This window comes from Bufo gargarizans, chromosome 11, assembly GCF_014858855.1.
Source record: "Bufo gargarizans isolate SCDJY-AF-19 chromosome 11, ASM1485885v1, whole genome shotgun sequence".
NCBI lineage: Eukaryota > Metazoa > Chordata > Amphibia > Anura > Bufonidae > Bufo > Bufo gargarizans.
This window is the reverse complement of record NC_058090.1, coordinates 58,324,333-58,346,566: the sequence shown is the minus strand read 5'-3', so window position 1 is coordinate 58,346,566 and position 22,234 is coordinate 58,324,333. Positions and strand designations below refer to the sequence as shown.

The 22,234-nt window shown below is 42.1% G+C and overlaps 1 protein-coding gene across 1 annotated transcript; it reads right to left on the bottom strand.

The window, feature by feature from the left end:
• Nucleotides 1-1,141: 1,141 nt before the first annotated feature.
• Nucleotides 1,142-21,956, bottom strand: LOC122921904 (MORN repeat-containing protein 3-like). The gene is made up of 6 exons (XM_044272218.1): nucleotides 21,835-21,956; nucleotides 5,615-5,770; nucleotides 3,063-3,220; nucleotides 2,642-2,801; nucleotides 2,126-2,310; nucleotides 1,142-1,307 (listed from the first exon to the last, which is right to left on the bottom strand). Exons 1-6 carry the CDS (start codon nucleotides 21,854-21,856, stop codon nucleotides 1,239-1,241), a joined length of 750 nt encoding a protein of 249 aa, XP_044128153.1. The 5' UTR covers nucleotides 21,857-21,956; the 3' UTR covers nucleotides 1,142-1,238.
• Nucleotides 21,957-22,234: the final 278 nt, after the last annotated feature.

The following is a 22,234-nucleotide window of genomic DNA, read 5'->3' as shown; positions in this document are numbered from 1 at the left end:
CTTCACTTTAGGTGTAATCAGCAGCCCAATAGCATGCCAGTGATTTAAGCCAAAGTGATGTCCTTTTTTTTAACAAATATTTTACATTTTTAATATATATTTTTTTTTTTTCTGCTTGTTTTCAAATAAACTATAAACAGATGAGCCATTGCTATGGACTCTACAGGACAAGCATGGCTTAATGTAAGATGATGTTAAACTAATAGAATGTTGATGGCTTCACTATAGGTGTTAAAAGTGGTCAAATAGCAGCCAGTGATGTAAGCCAAAGTGGTATTTTTTTTTTTGTTTTTTTTTCAAAAGAGATATTTGAGCTGTTGATATGGACTCTACAGAACAATCATGGCTTCAGGTAAGATGATGTTAATTTAATAGCATGTCTATGGCCTGACTTTAGGTTGTAACACTGGCCCAATAGCAGCCAGTGATTTAAGCCAAAGTGGTGTCCTTTTTTTAGATGTTTTTTCCTTTTTTTTTTTTTAATAAACTATATACAGATGAGTCATTGATATTGACTCTACAGAACAATCATGGCTTCAGGTAAGATGATGTTAATTTAATAGCATGTCTATGGCCTGACTTTAGGTTGTAACAGCGGCCCAATAGCAGCCTGTGATTTAAGCCAAAGTGGTGTTTTTTTTTTTTTCCAAAGAAATATTTTCCATTTTTCTTTTTTTCTTTTTTTTCTTTTTTAAAATAAACTATAAACAGATGAGCCATTGCTATAGACTCTACAGGACAAGCATGGCTTAATGTAAGATGATGTTAAACTAATAGAATGTTGATGGCTTCACTATAGGTGTTAAAAGTGGTCCAATAGCAGCCAGTGATTTAAGCCAAAGTGGTGTCCTTTGTTTTAGATGTTTTTTCCATTTTTTTAAATAAACTATATACAGATGAGCCATTGATATTGACTCTACAGAACAATTATGGCTTCAGGTAAGATGATTATAAGATGGCAGCATGTCTATGGCTTCACTTTAGGTGTAATCAGCAGCCCAATAGCATGCCAGTAATTTAAGCCAAAGTGATGTCCTTTTTTTTCTTTTTTTTACAAATATTTTACATTTTTCATTTTTTTTTCTTTTAAATAAACTATATACAGATGAGCCATTGATATTGACTCTACAGAACGATCATGGGTTCAGGTAAGACGATGTTAGTAGCATGTCTGTGGCTTCACTTAAGGTGTTAACAGTGAGCCAACAGCATGCCATGGTTTTGAGCCAAAGTATTGTTCATTTTCTCTTTTGGAGAAGCGCTCTTCTAGCTTCTTGACAGATTTTTTTGGGATCAGCCACTTTCACCTTAAAAAAAAAAAAAATAAAATAAATAATACAATCATAGTAGGGTGTTTAGCCACTTTCTAACTGATGACCTATGCTCAGAATGCTCAGGTCCAACAGCTGTTTGAGAAGGCACCGGTGCTGCTCACAGCTTACCAAGCACAGTGCTGTACATTGTTTAGCGGCTGTGATTGGTATCGCAGTTCAGTCCCAATCACTTGAATGGGACTAAGCTCCACCTAGGTCACGTGACCGATTAACGTGACTTCACTGACCTAAGGTAAGCTGTGAGAAGGTCATGTCACTCACAGGAGCACCAGTGCCTTCTCAAACAGCTGATCCGTGGGGTTCTCTGGAGTAGGATAGGTCATCAGTGTCAGAAAACCCCTTTAAAGCAGTCTATATTGCTCTGGGACCCCCATGTAGTAGTTGTAGTTGTACTCGGTTTCCAACTTAGGTTACATTGAGAATCTGTGGCAAGACTTGAAATTTGCTGTTCAGCGACGCTCTCCATCCAATCTGATTGAGCTTGACATATTTAGCAAAGAGGAATGGGCAACACATTTCAGCCTCTAAATGTACCCCAAAAGACTTGCAGCGGTAATTGCAGCAAAAAGTGATTCTACAAAAGTATTAGGGGGCTGAATACAAATGCACCCCACACCACAAAACCATGTGTCATTTTCTGTTCACTTCACACATACTTGCTACTTTGTGTTGGTCTATCACATAAAATCCCAATAAAATACATTGTGGGTGTAACTATAAAACATGTGGAAAGGTTCATGGGGTATAAATACACTCTCAATGCACTATCTACTGTATGGTAAATGTGTTACCTCAGGAATAAGAAACTTCTTGGTGTTAGGAGCTTCTGTGCAGTCAATGTCCTCCATAGTCCCACACTTGGGGATATCTTTCACCCAATATCCATCATAGATTCTGCCCTTGTCCAGGTAGTAGAATGTCCCAGCTCCATGCTTTCTTCCATCTTTCCAGGATCCTTCATAACGATTCTTGTTTGCTGTTAATAGGTACAAAGGGATCCACATAGACATAGAGACCACAGCATAAAGATATTACGGGGACAATGCGGGACCATATCACATCTACATATACACCTAGGATCAGATGAATGATGTGAAACAGGACTGTACTGATCATCACTAAATTCAGCCTTGAAGACTTTCACTGACTATACCAGGTAAGTACCCTATAGTTCTGTCTATTTCCATGTTCTCCTTGTGTGATAGATCTATGATTCAATATTCTGAACTACTGATCATATGTTCTCAGGTCATTACTGGATTTTTCTCTTGACAAGAAGGAAGGAACCTAAAAGTACCATGAAGTACCTGAAAAAAGTATCCCTTGTCCACAGTACTTGTCATTGTGCCATTCTCCATCATAGATGTCACCATTGGCGTATATCATCTTGCCCCATCCGCTCCTTTTGCCGCAATCCCAGCCGCCTTCATAGTATTCAACATCTGAATAGTAGTAAGTCCCATATCCCTGCAAAGAGACACAAACCACAATTCACATTTAGCTGAGGTTTACATGATATAGATTTAGAAGCATCCTTGTCCTATTCAAGTCTTGTACCCTGGGCTCTTTAAAACTTTATAGCTTAATGTGAACTATAGCCTAAGGTCCTACTGGACTAGACTCTGGTCGGGCCTTGTCAGGAGGACATCATGCTACAGCTACAGAGACAATGAATTACAAGACTCTATTGTCTTCTCATTTCTTCTGGACAAAAAGAAAACAACTTACATGTTTTTTGTCATTCACCCAGTTGCCAGCATAAACTCGAATGTACGTTCCAGTGCTGGGCGCTTTCACGGCATACGTCCCGTATCCGTTTCTCTTTCCATTTTTCCAGTCTCCCTGGTAGATGGCGTTGGCCTTCTTGTACAGATAAGAGCCTTTGCCTGAAATACAGTGTGTTAGGATATGTTCACACTGAGTTCTTGGATGGAGGTTTTGAGGCAGATTTTCCTGCAGGTTTTTCATCCAAAGCCAGAAGTGGATCCATCAGGAAGGAGAAGTCTAAATCCTTCCTTTACATTTACAACTCGTTTCAAATCCACTTCTGCCTTTGGCTGAAAAAACAGCAGGAAAATGTACCTTAAAACCTGCTCCAAAACCTCAGTGTGAACCTAACCACACAGTTCTAAGAATACAATCAGAGCAGAGGATATATACCAAGAAATCATAGTGCAGAAAAAATTCTTATGTCCAGCAGACCCAGAGACACCAGTTACACCCTTGTATGATATGATGTTAGGGCTAGGTTTTACATTTTGCCGTTGGTACATGACAGATGCCAACGGCTTCCAACAGACCTCGGTGACCACAGATTGACCGTGAACCTAGACTTATCTGCAACATCATTACAAAACATTGAAGAGCAGCGTGACCGACCATGGAGACCAACCTCCAACCTGAAAATCACAAGATCTGTAACTTCTATCAGCTGCTGTATAAAGTCTGTGTGAGGAGTGGGGATGATTCCAGGGCTGTTCTAATATGTTTTGTAACATCTGAAGTTAGGGATTCGGGAGATAGACGGGCATGGCACACACAGCGCATTCTTTAAAATTTCCCAGACCCCATTTATTAGGCCCTTTAGGGCACATCACTTGTCACCAAAATAAGGCCCCCAAAACGTAACAGCACCCTCTGCCATGGAGCGCTCTGGTCCATTGCTCCATCCTCTCAATGTAATTTGGATGCCAGGGCTAAAACTGATGATGCTCTGCCATATGGTTAAAGTTTCAGGAACCTTCCATGTGTTTTTGGAAAGTTGGCAAGTATGATTTTAAAGGACCTTCCTGTGAACTGCACCTGGAAGTGCTGGAACAGATACAGGTAAGTATCTGAATAAGGGACCAACAGCAGAACAAATCAAAGCCGCCCCATTGGTCCTGAGTCAGTCCCTCTCAGTTCATGATGCTACAGCATTGGGGAGACGTGATGGGGGAGAGCAGTCAGCGATGTAGAGAGTAAGGGGCGTGGCCTGTAGGCAGTGGGACAACCCATGAGGAATGTGGGAGTGAGGAACACACCGCAGCAGCTGCGACCTGAGGGAGCCTGGTGTCCAAAACAGCTGCAGTCTGGAAGCAGCTCCTGACACAGTAGCCATCATCAGTCTTGGGACTCATGAGTTCCCTGAACAGCCAGACACAGGGCGAGTAACTGATATCCTGGTTAGGGCTCATGCACACGGCTGTAGTTTCTGTCCACATCTGATCTGCATTTTTTGGGGATGGATGTGGACCTATTTTTTCTGCAAAGCTACAGCAGTCATAATTTACATAATTCCATATTTCTGACATGCTGTAGAAGACCTCCAATAACATGTAATTGGATCTATAGGGATAATCCTGGTGACAGAATCCCTGTAAAGTTTCCAACCATAAATCTTGAAGAGGGAAGGCACCTGCCCGCGGATCTTCCTGACTTTAGTGGAGGCCTTTTCTATTGCTCTATTATACCTGTTTCACATGTGTTTAATATGGACTGACCACGGGTTGAATGACCTAAAATTTTGTAATAATCGAAGCTTTAGATAATGGAGACCGTACCAATCTCCATTATCTAATGCTTCTAATTTGACAGTTTTTATTTTTTATATTTTTTGCACATTACTAGATAATGCTAGATGAAAAGGTTCAGGTCAGAGGTTGCCTATAGCAGCTAATCAAATTTTTACTTTCCTTTTCAAAAATAAAAGTCCTAATCTGATTGGTTGCTATGGGCAACTGCCTCATTTCTCTTTTGCACCAGTTTAGATAAATCATCCCCATTACATCTTATACTTTTTTGGGGTCATATTAAAGTTTTCAGTCCTAATTCTTGAAGAGGGGAGGCATCGGCCAGTGGATCTTCCTGACTTGAGTGGGATCCTTTTGACATTACAGTTTACAGTGAAGCTGTCATTTGCAATGACGATAATTAAGGCCCAAGGCCAATCATTGCAGGTGGCGGCATAAATCTGGACTCTACATGTATCTCGCATGGACAGTTGTATGTTGTCTGCTTCAGAGTTGGATCCGGTAGAAATCTTCATGTCTGTGCACCTGGCAATAAAACCGCCCATGTTGTTTATCACCAGGCTCCGTCTTATGTCTCCATCTCCCACCAGTTTAGCCGTTAGGTATTTAGGAAGTTAAAAATAAAATAGACAGATAGACCAACACTTCATACTTGGTCAGCACCAGGTACCTTTCCTAGTACAACCCAATGGGGAGTTCTCCTTTAAGAGATGACATTCGCCTGTATCCGTCTGTCCGCTATACAGTGATGTGTATTTCCAGTCTTACCATGCCTCAGGTTATTCATCCATTCTCCGGTGTACTCGTCTCCATTGACGCTGTACACGGTGTTTCTCAGGCCTGATTTCTGGGCTTTTCTATCCCAGACCCTCCATGGGGGTTCGGCGCTCCTGATGGTCTTTAGTAGCGGCATGTCAGCAGGTCCTGGGGTCACAAACACAACGTCTGTCTATACAGTCCACTACTATATACACACTGTATACATTACTATATTTATATTGTTATATGAAATTATCTTACCTAAGAAAAAAATCCAATCTCAGTCACACGGACAGTAAATGTCAGCAGTGTGCACGCGCAGAGAACTAACAGCTTTCTGCTAAACCGGAGCATTTGGAGCCAGAACCAGTGACATTACACGTTATACCTGTGATGTCATAGCTTGTCTCTATGGACACAGAGGAGGAGATTTATGAAAACTGTTCAAAAGAAAATGTCTTGCCCAATAACAGCACAGCTTTCATTCCTCATAGTGTTCCTGAAAAATGAAAGCTGCATTGTGATTGGTTGCTATGGGAAACAAAGACAGTTTTTTGAAAAATCTGCCAAATTAGTCATAATTGCGAATCTCAAAAAGTTTGGTCTTCTCTAGTTTTGACAATTTTCTGAATTATTTTTATTATTAATTTATTTGTATTTCAGTCACTTATTATTTAAATTCATGTCTAAAGTGTCTTGCGTCACTTCCCGTGGCCATCATGGTTTGTTTCATGCAGGTCCCAATACTGTGTCATGAAGTAAGCACATGCTAATGTCTAATGAATTCTTATTAAGGTATGTAAGTGGTGACTATATGGCATTATCCCCAGAGGATACCGCAACTTGTGTTGTGTTATACACATGAGGTTCTACTTGCATGGCGTGCAATTTACCTCCACATGGGTATCCACTGAGCTTTATTTACATCTTGTGTATTCAGAGTCACATTGAAGGGATTCTGTCACCTCGTTTTAGTCTATAGTGATGCGGACATGCACGGCTAGATCGCCGCTAGCATGCCCGCAATATACCTGTCCCATAGCGCTGTGTCCTTTTATTGTGTTAAAAAAAATATTTTAGAAATATGTAAATGAGCCTGGTAAGTATCCCAAGGGGCTGTACTAACCTTCTTCGTGCCCAGCCACGCCCCCCTGTGAAGGAGCCCAGCACCGCCTGCATCCTCTGAATCTCCTCCTTGTTCACAGTTAGATCGCCGTAATCTCGCGATGCGGGAGCTCGCGTATGCGCAGTTCCTTCCCTGAGGCTGATGCCAGCACAGGGAAGGAACACTATGCCGGCACTGCGCATGCGCGAGCTCGCGCATCGCGAGATTACGGCGATCTAACTGTGAGCAAGGAGGAGATTCGGAGGACGCAGGCGGTGCTGGGCTCCTTACCAGCCTCATTTACATATCTCTAAAATCATTTTTTAAACACAATAAAAGAACACAGCGCTATGGGACAGGTATATTGCGGACATGCTAGCGTCGATCTAGCCGTGCATGTCCACATCTCTATAGGCTAAAATGAGGTGACAGAATCCCTTTCACACCTTAAGGAATTAGGATGAGAATACTTGCCCTAAACTGCAGGCACTTGGCGCTCCAGGATGGGCATTCTTATCCTGCGGTCCTTCCCCTGCCCCACACATGGTGTCTTCATCAGCAGCATCGGTGACAAACACTGTGTAATACACTGATAGTCAATGCAGTACAATAGAGATGTATTCTACTGCATTGAAGCAGAGATCAGACCACTGCCGTAGCGATAGTGGTCGCAGCGGTCGCCTCCCTTGCCAATGGCACTGAATATTTAACTTTATAAGATGCAGTGTGTAACACCCCATGTCCTGTATAATGTGTATTGAAATTTGATGAAAATGTTATGTTAAAGTGCAATGTGCCTGGTTCACCAGCAGATGGCGGCAATCTTGGCAGAGCTAGTTTTTCTAGAGTGGAACTTGTCTATCCATTCTGATCCTCTCTAGAGAGGGAGGAGTTTTAGTTAGTGGGAGTCAGTCTAGCTTACCCCCTTTTTGGGGAAGCAGCATGCACTCGCCCCTGTTGGACGAGCCTGCAGTAGTTCAGTTTAGAGTGCCCCCTGTAAGAGGAAGGCTGTGTGCCAGCCAGCAGAGCCTCTCTTCTTGGTCCAGAGGCCTAAGCTGAGTGCCACCAGAGTCAGGAAGAAAGATTCCCTGAATAAAGACAGAGATAAATACAAAGATACAGATCCAGACAAAGACAGAGTCAGACTACAGAAAGCTAAGTTGCAGCCTACAGCAGAAAGTAGAGAGGAAAAGTTCCTATTTAATACAGCCAGCATATCAGAGCTGAAAGAGTACAGATGTAGCAGAGCTGAAGATGTTGGCTGAACTCATGCCAACATCTGCTGATAAGAAAAAGTTGAAAGATTGTTCTCTGATGCAAGTTTATTCAAGTAGAGTTCTTTCAACTCCAATAAACGTCTGGACTCAATTCATTCTGCAAATCCCTCAACTATTATCCCTGCCATGGACGACCACGCTTGGGGTTCCGGATATCCAGGTAGGAGTACCATGAAAAGTGCAAATCCACACCTAAAGGGACACCATAGGCAACCCTGACACCACTCTGGCATTCCTACAACTGGGTTCCACCTTCACCTTCGGCACTGTCCGAATCCTGTTTGTGACACCAAAATTGATGCAGTCGACTACTGGTGGCATAGAGGAGATTCGTCTTCAGCAACTTGTTCGGGGAGCTGGGACAGAGAAGCCCGAAAGTCCCCTCACCTGCTGGCGCGGAGAAGGTGGCCAGAGACTCTACTCCACCGCCCAGCGAGAAGTGAGCCGCCCAGCAGAAATGAGCCACCCAGAAGGAACGTGGATGGCGATGCTTTTAATTTGATGGTTCCTCGGAAAATGATGGCCCATGCCACCAGTGCCTGGAATTACCGGAAGGCCGTCAAGGACTGGGTCCTCAGAGTATTAGATTGACCTCTACCCCATGACCCACTGCAGGAGAGGATGACCGGAACGTGTTGTGGTTTAACATCGACCGAGGGGTTTATCCAGGATGACCGTTGGGGAATGGAGCTTTTTGTAATCTGCCGTTCAGTCAATAGGCCGTACCTGCCACAGGCCCGCCATAACTTATATAAGGGAGAGCAGGTGGAGTACACCCCTATGCTGTCCCCTAAAGGCCTCTTCGCCACTGGGGTGAGCCTGTTAATGAAGCCAATGGTCCCCGTGTCCGCTCCAGAGCCCTGGCAGTAGGACCCAGCTGCCTGGCGACGTCCTGGTCATTTGCAAGAAAAGGAGAGTGACATGCTGGGGTACCGGGCAACACCAGAACCAGAGCTCCTAATACCTGGACTGCCCGAACCTCCAACCATTTACCAGTGGATAGGAAGTGGATCACCATCCACCCTGGTTTATAGCCCGACTCAAGTAACCTACCAGCTGCCCTGGCAATCTCATCCACAATTTGTGAAATGTGTACAGCTGGAGCTATCAATCAGGTCATAGTGAGAGGAGGTCCAGCTACTGGTCCCATTGCAGCCGGAGGCTCTGAATGATCATGCTCTGGCTAGAGCATCCGCTCCAATTAAGCAGAAGGTCATGGCAGCTATAAAGAGCATCACCACCTTACCAAGAAGTGACAGTAGGTGTCGCCAAAGCACCACTGTTGAAGTAAGAATGAGCTACCAGAGGCAGGATAAACCTCTCATCAAGCTTAGCAGCAGCTCCAGCAGCAATGAGGACATCAAGTCCCTCCTCTAAAGAGCTGGACCTTCTCTACATGTCCAACTGAAAGGACTACTGACTTCGGGAGCCACTCCATGGACAGCATCTGAGGGGTGAGGGCCTGTTGGCTTGTTTTTTAATGTGTTTCTTGATTTTAGCCCTGGTTGTGCCCTCACCTGGATGATCATGCTCAGTTAGGACTCCCCCCATCATCAGCATTCTTATCCCAGTTGCGCATGGATTGCGCCCATTTTCCTTTATTTTTCCCCTCTTTTCAGGTTATTTGGGGAGCCCTTTGCAAATGATTCTCATGACCTGTGCTACTACTTTCTTACCCATGTGGATTACAAATGACTTTGTGCCTTATGTGGATTACAAATACCGTTATTACCTCATTTTGATTACAAACAATTACAATGGATTGCAAAGAACTTTTGTTGCACTTAGGGTTATGGTTCGGTGCACTTTAATTTGCACTAACCTTTTGAATTTACAGCTATTGCCCTTTGTGTATTCTCTTTCAGAGCAAAGCTTAGGTCTAGTGCGACACAGGGGGAACCAAGTGGTTATGTCGCAAGCAGATCTAAGACCGTCAAGGGTGACCCGCTGCTATTATGTGTTTGGAGAGATTGGAGTGCTTTGCTTCGTCCTCCTAATGTGTATATGTTTGAGAACCTTGTGTTGCGCCAAGGTTATTTGGATCCTAAGGCCTAGCGTGCAGCCTTAAAGAGGACCTTTCATGGATCCGAACACTGTAAGCTAACTATCTGGACTTGTAGACCGTCAAGGGTGACCTGCTGCTATTATGTGTTTGGAGAGATTGGAGTGCTTTGCTTCGTCCTCCTAATGTGTATATGTTTGAGAACCTTGTGTTGCGCCAAGGTTATTCGGATCCTAAGGCCTAGCGTGCAGCCTTAAAGAGGACCTTTCATGGATTCGAACACTGTAAGCTAACTATCTGGACTTGTAGAGCGGCACCCAGGGATCTCTTCCTACAGCAGAAAGTAGAGAGGAAAAGTTCCTATTTAATCCAGCCAGCATAGCAGAGCTGAAAGAGTACAGATGTGGCAAAGCTGAATGTGTTTGCCTGTCGGAACTGATGCCAGAATTTGCTGAAAACCAAGATTAAGTTGGAAGATTGTTCTCTGATGCACGTTTATTCAAGTAAAGCTGTTTTAACTCCAATAAAAGTCTGGACTCAATTCATTTTGCAAATCCCTCAACTATTCACCCTATTAACTCTGCTGCAACGACCATGCTTGGGGTTTCGGATATCCAGGTAGGAGCACCGCGACAAGTAAAAAGCCGCACCTCAAGGGACACCATAGGCAACTCTTATACCACTTCTACATAGGGGGACCTAGTTCCTCATTGCTGAAATGCAACTGGAGTCATGAAAAAAACTTTAAAAACTCACATAACACCTGTAGAAGAGACCCCTGGCCCATGTCACCACTGTCCACCTGAAGGATCATATAATTATTTTTTATATGCATTTTCTTTTTGATCCTCTCTTTTATATGAAGATTCTTTTTATATAGAAGATATATGACTTAAATAGAGGTCCCACCGAGATCCAGTAATTCTTTAATTGATTGTGCAAATAGTGAAAGACTCTTCAAATGAGTGTTGCTAAGGGCCATCCATCTCCTATTAGAAAAGGGGAGACGGGCTGTGCAGACACTGTGCTTCTGCCTACCGTGCTTCCCTGGGAGACAGAAGGCTGGGCACAGGAGTCTTAGGAGTTAAAATTACATTTATATTCCCCCTTTCTATGCAATCTAATGCTGTGTTACATTCACTGACCTGCGATCCCTGTGATAAGAATTCATGAAGCAGCAGCCGGCTCATTGCGCACAGTGCTTCTACTTCTGGCAGCTGCTTCATGAATTATTATCACAGGGATTTGTTTCAGGTTGAAGGCCAATATTTGAAGGCCAATATTTTGTGGATTCTTATCTTCAAGAAGAGCATATAGGGGTGATCAGGGGTTTAATTGATACAGGATCACAGACCACTATCTTATCACATAGTTATTTCCAACAAGTTCTGGATTTAACAGCAAAGAGACCGAGACTGAAATTGTTCGATGGCTCTCTGATAAGTGTACGTGGAGACGCTTTGCAGGTAAAAGGTACATCATGGTTGACATTCAAAATTGGCAAGAAGACAATTAGACACCCCACACTGATTGTGGACCTTCCATATGATCGGCTGATCATAGGAATTGACCTTCTGAAAAGGTTGAGTTCCATAATAGACTTAATTAATGAAGCAGTTTGGACTCAGGTAAAGGCACCCATTGCCTATGATTATTCTTGCAATGCACAAACCCAACGTTGTTGTCATGTGATTGAAGAGAGGCCTAACTCTGTTGAAGTTCATTTTAGGAACAGTCAAACGTTGGATGTCACGATCCTGAAAAATGGTAAGCCCGAGGAAGCTGTCAACGGTGCTGCTCATATTATTACCATCCAGAAGGACAGAATCGAGAAGATAACCTTGGATGAGGATATATTGACTATTTCCCTTGAAGAGGGAAGTCACAAAGTCGCAGACCTGGCCAAGTATACTCAATCCATGGTACGGATTGAAAAGGTCAATGACAATTTATTGATTCCCATACAGGTGAACAATATAGCCAAGGTGAAATATGCCAAGTTGGATCTGAAATCTGAAGCCAGCTACATAAGCCTAGGACTATTAAAACAGGTTGCCAATCCTAAAATGATTAAAAGTTCCACTCCACAGGACCAATGGATTCATAATCTGGATGGAGATTCCCAGAGTCATAATGTGGTTGCAAAATGTCTTTTGTCTATCTCCATAGGAAGTAAGACTACAGAACACATTTTCGTCCTGTTGAATGAACCTCGGCATCAGATGTAAAGGGGTAATTACCATCTGCACCGATTTGGCGTGCAGATTGATCTGGTAAATAATACCCTCTGGTCCAGATTACCGGGAGACCCAGAGGGATTCCAGGATGTAGAACAAGCCTTGAGATGGGGACAACAGATGCCCTATGCCAGGAGTATCATGGTTGCTGAGGAGGTTAAAATCCCTGAAGGATGTAAACCATTTCTTCCCATTCAAGTGAAGAAGGGACAAACTCTGAAGAACGTGGATGCTTTGATCTGTTTGTCCAACCGAATGCAGCAACCCGACCTAAAGGTAAAACTCACTCCTATAATTAACATCCATCAGGATCCATTGCACATGATAATCCATAACATGGCTCCCCATAGCATATCCCTGCAGAAGAACACCGTAATTGGTCTAGCAATGGATTCGGAATACTATACTTTTGGATTCTAGAATTATGTCATTGGACTTATTCCTGATGAATACCTAACAGAAGAACAGGTAGTGGAACAACATTTTTCCTCAACACCTGAGGGGTTATTCAATATCCATTCTGTTTATCCTTTCAGTTCTGAAGAAGGTACATGCCACATCGAAGAGTCATCATTGGTTTTCAACCAGGAGATCGATGAAAAGGAGTACTAGTCATGCCAATAAGGAAAGGATAAGGTACGCTACACCCAAAATGATTTAACTAGTGAGCTTGAAGAAACTTACAAGTAGAGTTGAGTGAACACCTAGATGTTCGGGTTCGGGGAGTTCAGCCGAACTTTAAAAAAAGTTCGGGTTCGGGACCAGAACTTGATCCGAACTTGGACCCGAACCCAAACCCCATTGAAGTCAATGGGGACCCGAACTTCACTTTATTATTTTCCGTTATAACATGGTTATAACGGAAAATAATAGTATTCGCTTTTTCAGATCTGAGTTTTCACGATTCTAACACAGAGGCGTTCCCATCTTGATGGGGACGCTTCAAGTTAGAATATACTAAGAACTGTGTACATAACTGCCCCCTGCTGCCTGGCAGCACCCGATCTCTTACAGGGGGCTGTGATCCGCACAATTAACCCCTCAGGTGCCACAGATCCTGATGCACCCCCTGTCTTTGGCAAACAATACTGACTTCCGCAGGCGGCTTACGAGTCCCTATCTAAAATCGTCAAAAACCTGGAGAGAAGATGCATCATCCGTCCGATACATAGCTCGTTAAACCATCCTATACTTGGAGTCCTCAAATCCAACAGTCAATTTGTCTCTGCTCGAACCTAAGACAATTAAACAAACGTGTATACATGTCTGGATGGCCCATGCCATACACTGACCAGTGTTTGGCACAAATTCAAGGATCCAAAATTTTCACCGCCCTTGACTGTGCACAAGGATATTGGACGATTAAAGTTGACGAAAGGGATCAGTACAAACTGGCCTTCACATTAGGAAAGCAGCAATATGCATGGACCCGACTACCCTTCGGGTACATAAATGCAGGCCATAAATTTGCTGTGTTCATGCATAAGGAAATGCCTGATGCCACTGAACGAGGTACCTTATCCTATGTGGATGACTTTCCAATCAAAAACACGACTTTTGAGGAACACATTGTGGAATTGAAGCATGTACTAACCCAACTGAGAAAAGCTGGTGTGAAACTTTCTTTGCAGAAGGCTCAATGGTGTCGTGCCAAGGTTAATTTCCTAGGTCACAAAATCACTGCTGATGGAATCAACCCCGAAAATTATTTCCTGGAGGAGAAATTTTAATCTCCATATAAATCTTATGAAGAGGAGTACTGCAAATCATTACCATATGTACAGTCATGTGAAAAAATTAGGACACCCTTTGAAAGCATGTGGTTTTTTGTAACATTTTTAATAAAAGGTTATTTCATCTCCGTTTCAACAATACAGAGAGATTAAAGTAATCCAACTAAACAAAGAAAACTGAAGAAAAGTCTTTTCAAGATCTTCTGTAAATGTCATTCTACAAAAATGCCTATTCTAACTGAGGAAAAAGATAGGACACCCTCACATGTATTCCCTCTTAAATTGGCTCAGATCTCACACAGGTATATCACACCAGGTGCACATAATTAGTAGATCGTTACTCTGCATGTTGAATGAGGCTTGCCCTATTTAAACCTCAGACATTTAGTTTGGTGTGCTCCTGACTGTTGAAGTGAGAGTGAGCACCATGGTGAGAGCAAAAGAGCTGTCAGAGGACTTCAGAAAAAAGATTGTAGCAGCCTATGAGTCTGGGAAGGGATTTAAAAAGATCTCAAAAGATTTTGAAATTAGCCATTCCACTGTCCGGAAGATAGTCTACAAGTGGAGGGCTTTCAAAACAACTGCCAACATGCCCAGGACTGGTCGCCCCAGCAAGTTCACCCCAAGAGCAGACCGCAAGATGCTAAAAGAGGTCTCCAAAAACCCTAAAGTGTCATCTCGAGAACTACAGCAGGCTCTGGCTACTGTTGATGTAGAAGTACATGCCTCTACAATCAGAAAGAGACTGTACAAGTTTAACTTGCATGGGAGGTGTGCAAGGAGGAAACCTTTGCTTTCCAAGAGAAACATCGAGGCCAGACTGACATTTGCCAGAGATAAAGTTGACAAAGACCAGGACTTCTGGAATAATGTTCTTTGGACAGATGAGTCCAAAATTGAATTATTTGGACACAACAGCAGAGGACATGTTTGGCGTAAACCAAACACAGCATTCCAAGAAAAGAACCTCATACCAACTGTGAAGCATTGAGGTGGAAGTGTCATGGTTTGGGGCTGCTTTGCTGCAGCAGGACCTGGTCAGCTCACCATCATAGAATCCACGATGAATTCTACTGTGTATCAGAAGGTGCTTGAAGAACATGTGAGACCATCAGTTAGAAAATTAAAGCTGAAGCGGAACTGGACCATGCAACATGACAATGACCCAAAACATACTAGTAAATCAACCAAAGATTGGCTGAAAAAGAAGAAATGGAGAGTCCTGGAATGGCCAAGTCAAAGTCCAGATTTGAATCCCATTGAGATGCTGTGGGGTGACTTGAAAAGGGCTGTACGTGCAAGAAACCCCTCAAACATCTCACAGCTGAAAAAGTTCTGCATTGAGGAGTGGGGTAAAATTTCCTCAGACCGATGTCGAAGACTGGTAGATGGCTACAAGAACCGTCTCACTGCAGTTATTTCAGCCAAAGGAGGTAACACTCGCTATTAGGGGCAAGGGTGTCCTATCTTTTTCCTCAGTTAGAATAGGCATTTTTGTAGAATGACATTTACAGAAGATCTTGAAAAGACTTTTCTTCAGTTTTCTTTGTTTAGTTGGATTACTTTAATCTCTCTGTATTGTTGAAACGGAGATGAAATAACCTTTTATTAAAAATGTTACAAAAAACCACATGCTTTCAAAGGGTGTCCTAATTTTTTCACATGACTGTATATGTAGAAGGCTGTTCTTTCCATACGGATGTAGGAAATGAGCGTGCAGGTGTCGGAATTGTATGGAATATTATATTCCCGGATATATCAGTCGGATACAAAATTGGTCCCAAAAATAGCCAAGTCGCAGAACTCACCGCTGTGTACAAAGCCGTACAAATGGCTATCGAATATAATATTATAATATTATAGTTTTCCATAATCACAGATTCTGATTATATTCGTTATAGCTTTGTGGAGTATTTCCCCGGATGGAAAAGATCCGACATGATGAGAAGCAACAACAAGCCAGTCAAGCATGGTAAGATGTTTTGCAAGATCGACGAAATGGTTATTACCCACAGTCTACCTTTTTCCAGTAAATTGTAAAAGGGTCATTTAAAGTATTTAGGTATGGATAAGGAAGGAAATTATCTAGCAGACTCCCTCGCTAAACAAGCAGCCATCAATGGAGAAGTTTTGGATGTGGATGATCTCATGGGAACTGTCCAAGTGGATGCAATTACAAGAAGTCAGGCCCAAAAGGGAACTGAAGCCAATATGGTACAATGGAGCCTAGATTCCCCTAGTAAGAATCTCATCGCAAGCCATCTCATCCAGTTATTGGTACTTTTTATAAACACATTGAAGATCCATAGAATTGTCCCATAAATACGGAAGATTGCGATGGCAAAGAGGAGTTACGGATTTTGATGAATGGTAAGTCCCAATTCTCGTTACAGGATGGGTTGTTGATTAGGACCTCGAAGAATGGTATCACGCAATGGGTAGTACCCACAACATACCGAGGTTTGATGCTACAACACGCCCATAATGCACCAACAGCTAGTCATCGAGGTGAAAAGTTGACGTACGAATTGTTACGGGACTGCGCTTATTGACCACATATGTTGCAAGATGTTTGCACGTATTGTCAAGGATGTCTAATCTGCCCTCAATTCCAGCCACAGACACCACTCATCGAGCGCCACTGATGAAAAGGGGAATGTCCATGCCATGGTCAGACATCCAAATTGACTTCATCGGACCAGTAACAACCTCATCAAAAGGCAACAGATACATGTTAACCATGACTTGCTTGTTCACAAAATGGGTGGAATGTTTGTCTTGTAAAACATGCAGTTCAAGCGTATGTGCATCTCTTCTCATTAACCACATATTTTCTAGGTTTGGTCTTCCCCAAAGCATCGAGTCCGATCGTGGAAGTCATTTCACTAGTGAGGTTATGACAAAGATGTGGGAGATATTGGGGGTAAAAAGGAAGCTGCATATAGCTTATCGGCCAGCCTCTAGTGGTGGAGTGGAACACTACAACCAATCCATTGTGAACATTCTAAAAAAGTTTGTCAATGAATCCTGTAAGGACTGGGTGTTACGGAAAGTGTACAGGAAACAAAACAACACAAAATGAATATACGACTCACTGGATCCAAAACTAAGGAACAAAAAGGGTATATTGTGTTGCGTTTTATCTATATAGCCTATAATTGCCCACGTGGAATCCAAAGGGGTGTTGGGTGGTAAATTTGTGAACTTCAACCCAGAACCATTGGGGAACTGGGGAAAATACTCATTGTATAACCTCTCATGGGGGTAATGTAAGCCCTATGGATTAATTTAATAAAATAATGAAGGCATTGTCTGATTGGCCAATCAGGTAGCATGTGAGACCAGGGTCATCTGAGTGCCATTTAGTGATGGAGAGGTGGGACTCATCAAAATCAATAAGGGCACAAAGGAATTTGTATGCGCCTGTAATGGCGGCTCTACGGGAGCTGGCCTCTACTATAGGTGGTTTAAATTGGGAGGCACATTCTTGGGGTGTTATTTGGCATAATATTTCTCTGGCATAGCTAGAAGACTGGAGATAGTGGGGGAAAAAGGAAACCTAATACCGGGAATTTATCTTGTAGCTCAGAGAAAGATAGGGGGCATTTTTGTGTAAAAATGTTTCAAGAATGCTAGAACTGACTAATAGTTAATATTCAAAGGCCAATGTCTGTGTGGCCAACTGTTAGTTAATATAAAAAAGAACATTGATTCCAGCTCACCAATAAACGCACATGCAACGGAGAAGCCGGGCCGACTTCGTAGTACAAAGCGTCAAATGAGGAATTTCCAGCACGTAGTTAAATGGAATGTTGCACAGTCTTTATTTCATATCCAAAAGGTACATACAGTGTAGTGGACACCGACCTCCAACATCTCCCTTCAGACCGACATGATCATGATTAAGAGCCCACTGGCTCAAAACATGTCGGTCTGAAGGGAGATGTTGGAGGTCGGTGTCCACTACACTGTATGTACCTTTTGGATATGAAATAAAGACTGTGCAACATTCCATTTAACTACGTGCTGGAAATTCCTCATTTGCAACTCTTAGGCTACTTTCACACTTGCATTTTGTTTAGATCTGTCATGGATGGATCCGTTCAGATAATACAACCGTCTGCATAGGTTCAGAACGGATCCGTTTGTATTATCTTTAACATTGCCAAAAAACTGATCTGTTTTCTATTGTGTCAGTGAGAACGGATCCGTTTGGCTCAGTTTTGCTGTCAGTCTCCAAAGCAGAATGGAGACTGAACTGATGCATTCTGAGCGGATCCTTTTCAATTTTGAATGCAAACTGATCCTTTTTGGACCGCTTGTGAGAGCCCCGAACAGATCTCACAAACGGAAAGCCAAAACACGAGTGTGAAAGTAGACTAAACCCAAAAATGCAGATAGTTCACTATCCTTAAGTTGTGGCCTCATTCAACTGCATTTCATTGGTGAAGACCCTCCAAGTAGTCATCCATGAAGCTTCGTCCCAGAGTCAGTCTGTGTTGAAGTCTCTCGCTACTGGCATCCTGTTACCTCTCTGGGTATGGGTGCAGCAGGTAGGTCATCAACTTAAAAGCCTCATCCAATAGCTTGACAAAGGGAAATGGATGCCTAGTATCCTGAAGAGGTCTTGATTAAGGTAGAGTCACCTGGTCTTGCAGTATTTACCTCCCAGATTCCAGCATCAGTAGCACTCGGAAGTCTCCAGTGCTGAACACAGTCGCCGATGTTTATAGCAAGAAACTTGTATATGTCATCAGCCACCACCTCCAGGACCACAGAAAACTGCTTATAGAAGTAATGTGATCCTGCTGGTGGTGGCTGCTATTGGGCACAGACCTGAAGTCTGCTGCCATGTGCAACCAAATCTGGGTCAGACTGGGCACTGGAATGGGTGAAAAGTACTGCTAGATGGCATGTTCTCGTAACAGTTCTGGATATGTTAGGTTCAACAACCTGGAATTGCTGGTGTATTTATACGAAGATATCCCCAGTTGCCAAAATCTTAAAGAAGGAAAAATTAGTAGAAGACAATACAAAATATCTGCTATAGATAAAAAATTATAGATAAAAAGACTGGGCACACCTAGGATATGAGGACAAATGCTTTAATTAGTAAATATTCTGATAAAACAAAGTTAAATAAAATACAATAAAATAAAGTTGAATTACAATAGGGTATGGACCACAGTCTAGATTAATTTAGGACATTCAACACCAATACTCTAAATTGTGAAAATAGCAGCAATATGCAAAACAAAGTGCATTAGTAACAGTGGAGGTGGTAGCGGTTAAAGATAGTCTATAGCTTCTGCAATAATAATATATCTACTTGAAGGAAAATAGATAGACTCTGTTACTTTGTAGCATACATAATGTTTGTGGATCCACCTGTGGAGAATAAGATAGTTTCTAGCCAGCACAGTCCTAAGTAAACCCTCGATGTATCCAAAGAGAGGGGGATTTAAAGTGCCGTCTGTAGAGTCCTTCAATATAGCATTTGTTGGATACTAATACACTGTGCACTTCGTAATCAGTAGATGTTTGTAAATGTGTCCTCGACACTAAGTGCACACCATATACCTAACCCGGCGGCGTCCCGCTAGCAATCAAGGTTTAGGATAGGGTGGTGTGCCAACTTTGGCTGGATTACTGTACCGGGTTTATAAATGAGAACGGTCTTACCGGTCTGTTGGATCTCCGTTCTCGACTGCGGATGAGTTCTTCTGTCCAGGAGAAGCTTGCTCAGGTTAGTTTTTTCAGTTAGGGAGATATCGTCTTCACCGCGTTAGATGTTTGCTCCACGTGGGTTAGCTTGTGCCAGCGGTGACGCTTTACTCCCTTCACCTTACGAGCTAGAGCTTCTCACTGGTTTGTCGCAATGTCCTTAGGTAGGTCCGGAGATGTGGTGCACTCACATAGGTTCGGGGGTCTGACCAGACGCGTTTCGGGGTTGGGGTATCCCCTTCCTCAGTGGTAACCAGACCACCCGAACCAGCTCTCTTTTATATCTCAAAAGGTGTTGGTTGCAAGACCCGAAATGGATTCCGTTCCGGAAGTCAGCTGATTTTCTTTATCATGTGTAGTTATTTGGGTTTTCATTTTATTTAGTCTGGCTATAGTTATCTGCACAGGTCATTGCACTAATGTTTTCACTATGTTACTTATAATAGATTTATAATTGTCTTCTTACTGCAACAACCGCAATTGTGTATATTCTTGATATTTTTACGTTTCCATTGCGTTATAGTATGCCGCTTCACCTTCCACAATATATTAGGGTATAGTCTATATGGTGTAGTATATTATTTATCAGTCATGAGCTTTTGTTCACTGATACCAAAAATTGGCTAATGCACATAGTGTGGAAGTGAACATATAGGGATAGACAATGAATATAAATAGTGGAATAAAAAATGATAAATGTCTAAAAATAGTGACAGATAAAATATTAAAATATTAAAAATAACAATAGTGTTTCTAATATAGGTAATATCAATTAGAGATGTAGCCTAAAAATATTAATATTAATGTAGCCTAAAAATATAACCTAAAAATATTAGTGTTATCCAGTGTTCAAGATAACATTATAGAAGTAACTTTTAGTTTCATTTAATATAGCACAAAATTAAGAATTATGCAGATGGGCATATAATGCCTTATAGGCCACAGTTACACAGACATCGCAAATATTAGAATATAATAAAAAATCTGCAGAAAAAAGCGTCGGGAAATTCCCACAATGTCGGATTGCAATAGTGGGTCTCATCTTACGATATTTGGTTATGAAATATTTATTTTTCAATCAAAAAATCCAAAGGTTTAATTTTTATTAAATAATTTAATTTTTATTAAATAAAATTTTCTGTTTTAAATTTGTGGATGAAGATGTTAGTATTATATTATCAGTACAATCATATAAGTATATTGTCTACAAAAGTTTTTATCTATAATTTTTTACTCTATTCAACAGTGGGGTGACACTGTGGGACTGTGAGCACCCTTGTTTGGAGGATCAGCATTCCTGTGCATCTCCTTCACTATCGTCACAAAATATCTGCTGCCTATCTCGGGAATCCCCACTCATTGACAAAAAATAAGGCACCAAGAAGGAGTTATGAATGCAATGATGATATATGTAAGTGATTATAATATTAGAGCGAAAGGATATGTTTATTGGGGAAAACTGTACAATTGAGAGGAGACTCTAGTGGCCACATCTAGCCTGGATACACAATGAAATAGGGTAGGGCATGGAGGCATACCGTTTCTGTGTGGTATCCTGCACACTGGTAGGTTGCTGAAGCTGGTGTCCCAGCTGGTCCTATAAATGCTTGTTTGGAGAATGAATTGTTTTAATCTGGAGGAGATATTCCTGGGAAAACCTTGCTGTGTGTGGGCGAGCGGTATCCAGTTTAGAAATTCCAGTTGACAGCCCTGATATGAGAAGCCGCAGGATGTCCTGTACATATCACTGAGCTGTTAGTGTACCTCATATCACTAGTAGAGATGGCTGACAGTTCTATGCAATAGATTATAATTTATAACACCAGAAGTTGGGGCAGTGTGTCGATCCACAGCAAAGGCAGGATTGAATCGCTCAGCACAAGACCTCCATACTCAAACCCAACTGTGCTAACATTTCATACAGAAGTTGGATTTGTCACTAAAAGTGATAAAGTTCCAGTCCATAGCAGTCCAGGTTTCTCATTCACAACAATGTTAGGACACGTAATGGTGGAATATGCACATTTACACACTGTAGATTCTGTTCCATTCACCTGAACAGGGCTTGCAGAAATCCATGTGCTTACCTCCACTATTCAAATGAATGGAACTGATTTTCAGAGAAAGTGAGGATAAGACAGCACTACTCACTGAGACGTCTCAGAGGGACCATTTGGTGGTCGGTGCCAGCAGTGTTGGACTCCCCAATATCAGAAGATCAGAAAAAACTGCGGGACTCTAAGTCTTCAGGAAGTTTCTGTGTTTATTTTCACCAAACAAGCAACGTTTAGAGACTGAGTTTTTTTTTCAAGCTCCGTGTGCTATAACAAAGTGAGACATATATATATACACATAACATAAAATTGATTGGATAAAGGGGTCACCCCAAAAAGTCAGCTCCTCCCCAATCTTAATCACATACAGTCAGGTCCATAAATATTGGGACATCAACACAATTCTAACATTTTTGGCTCTATACACCACCACAATGGATTTGAAATGAAACAAACAAGATGTGCTTTACTGCAGACTGTCAGCTTTAATTTGAGGG

Excerpts from the sequence above, each read along its gene's own strand:
- LOC122921904 (XM_044272218.1), bottom strand. The coding sequence starts at position 21,856 with ATGGTCCCTCTGAGACGTCTCA. Across the intron at positions 3,221-5,614 it reads GATGAATAACCTGAGGCATG|GCAAAGGCTCTTATCTGTAC; the intron begins GTAAGACTGGAA and ends ACTGTATTTCAG. Across the intron at positions 2,802-3,062 it reads GGGTGAATGACAAAAAACAT|GGATATGGGACTTACTACTA; the intron begins GTAAGTTGTTTT and ends GTCTCTTTGCAG.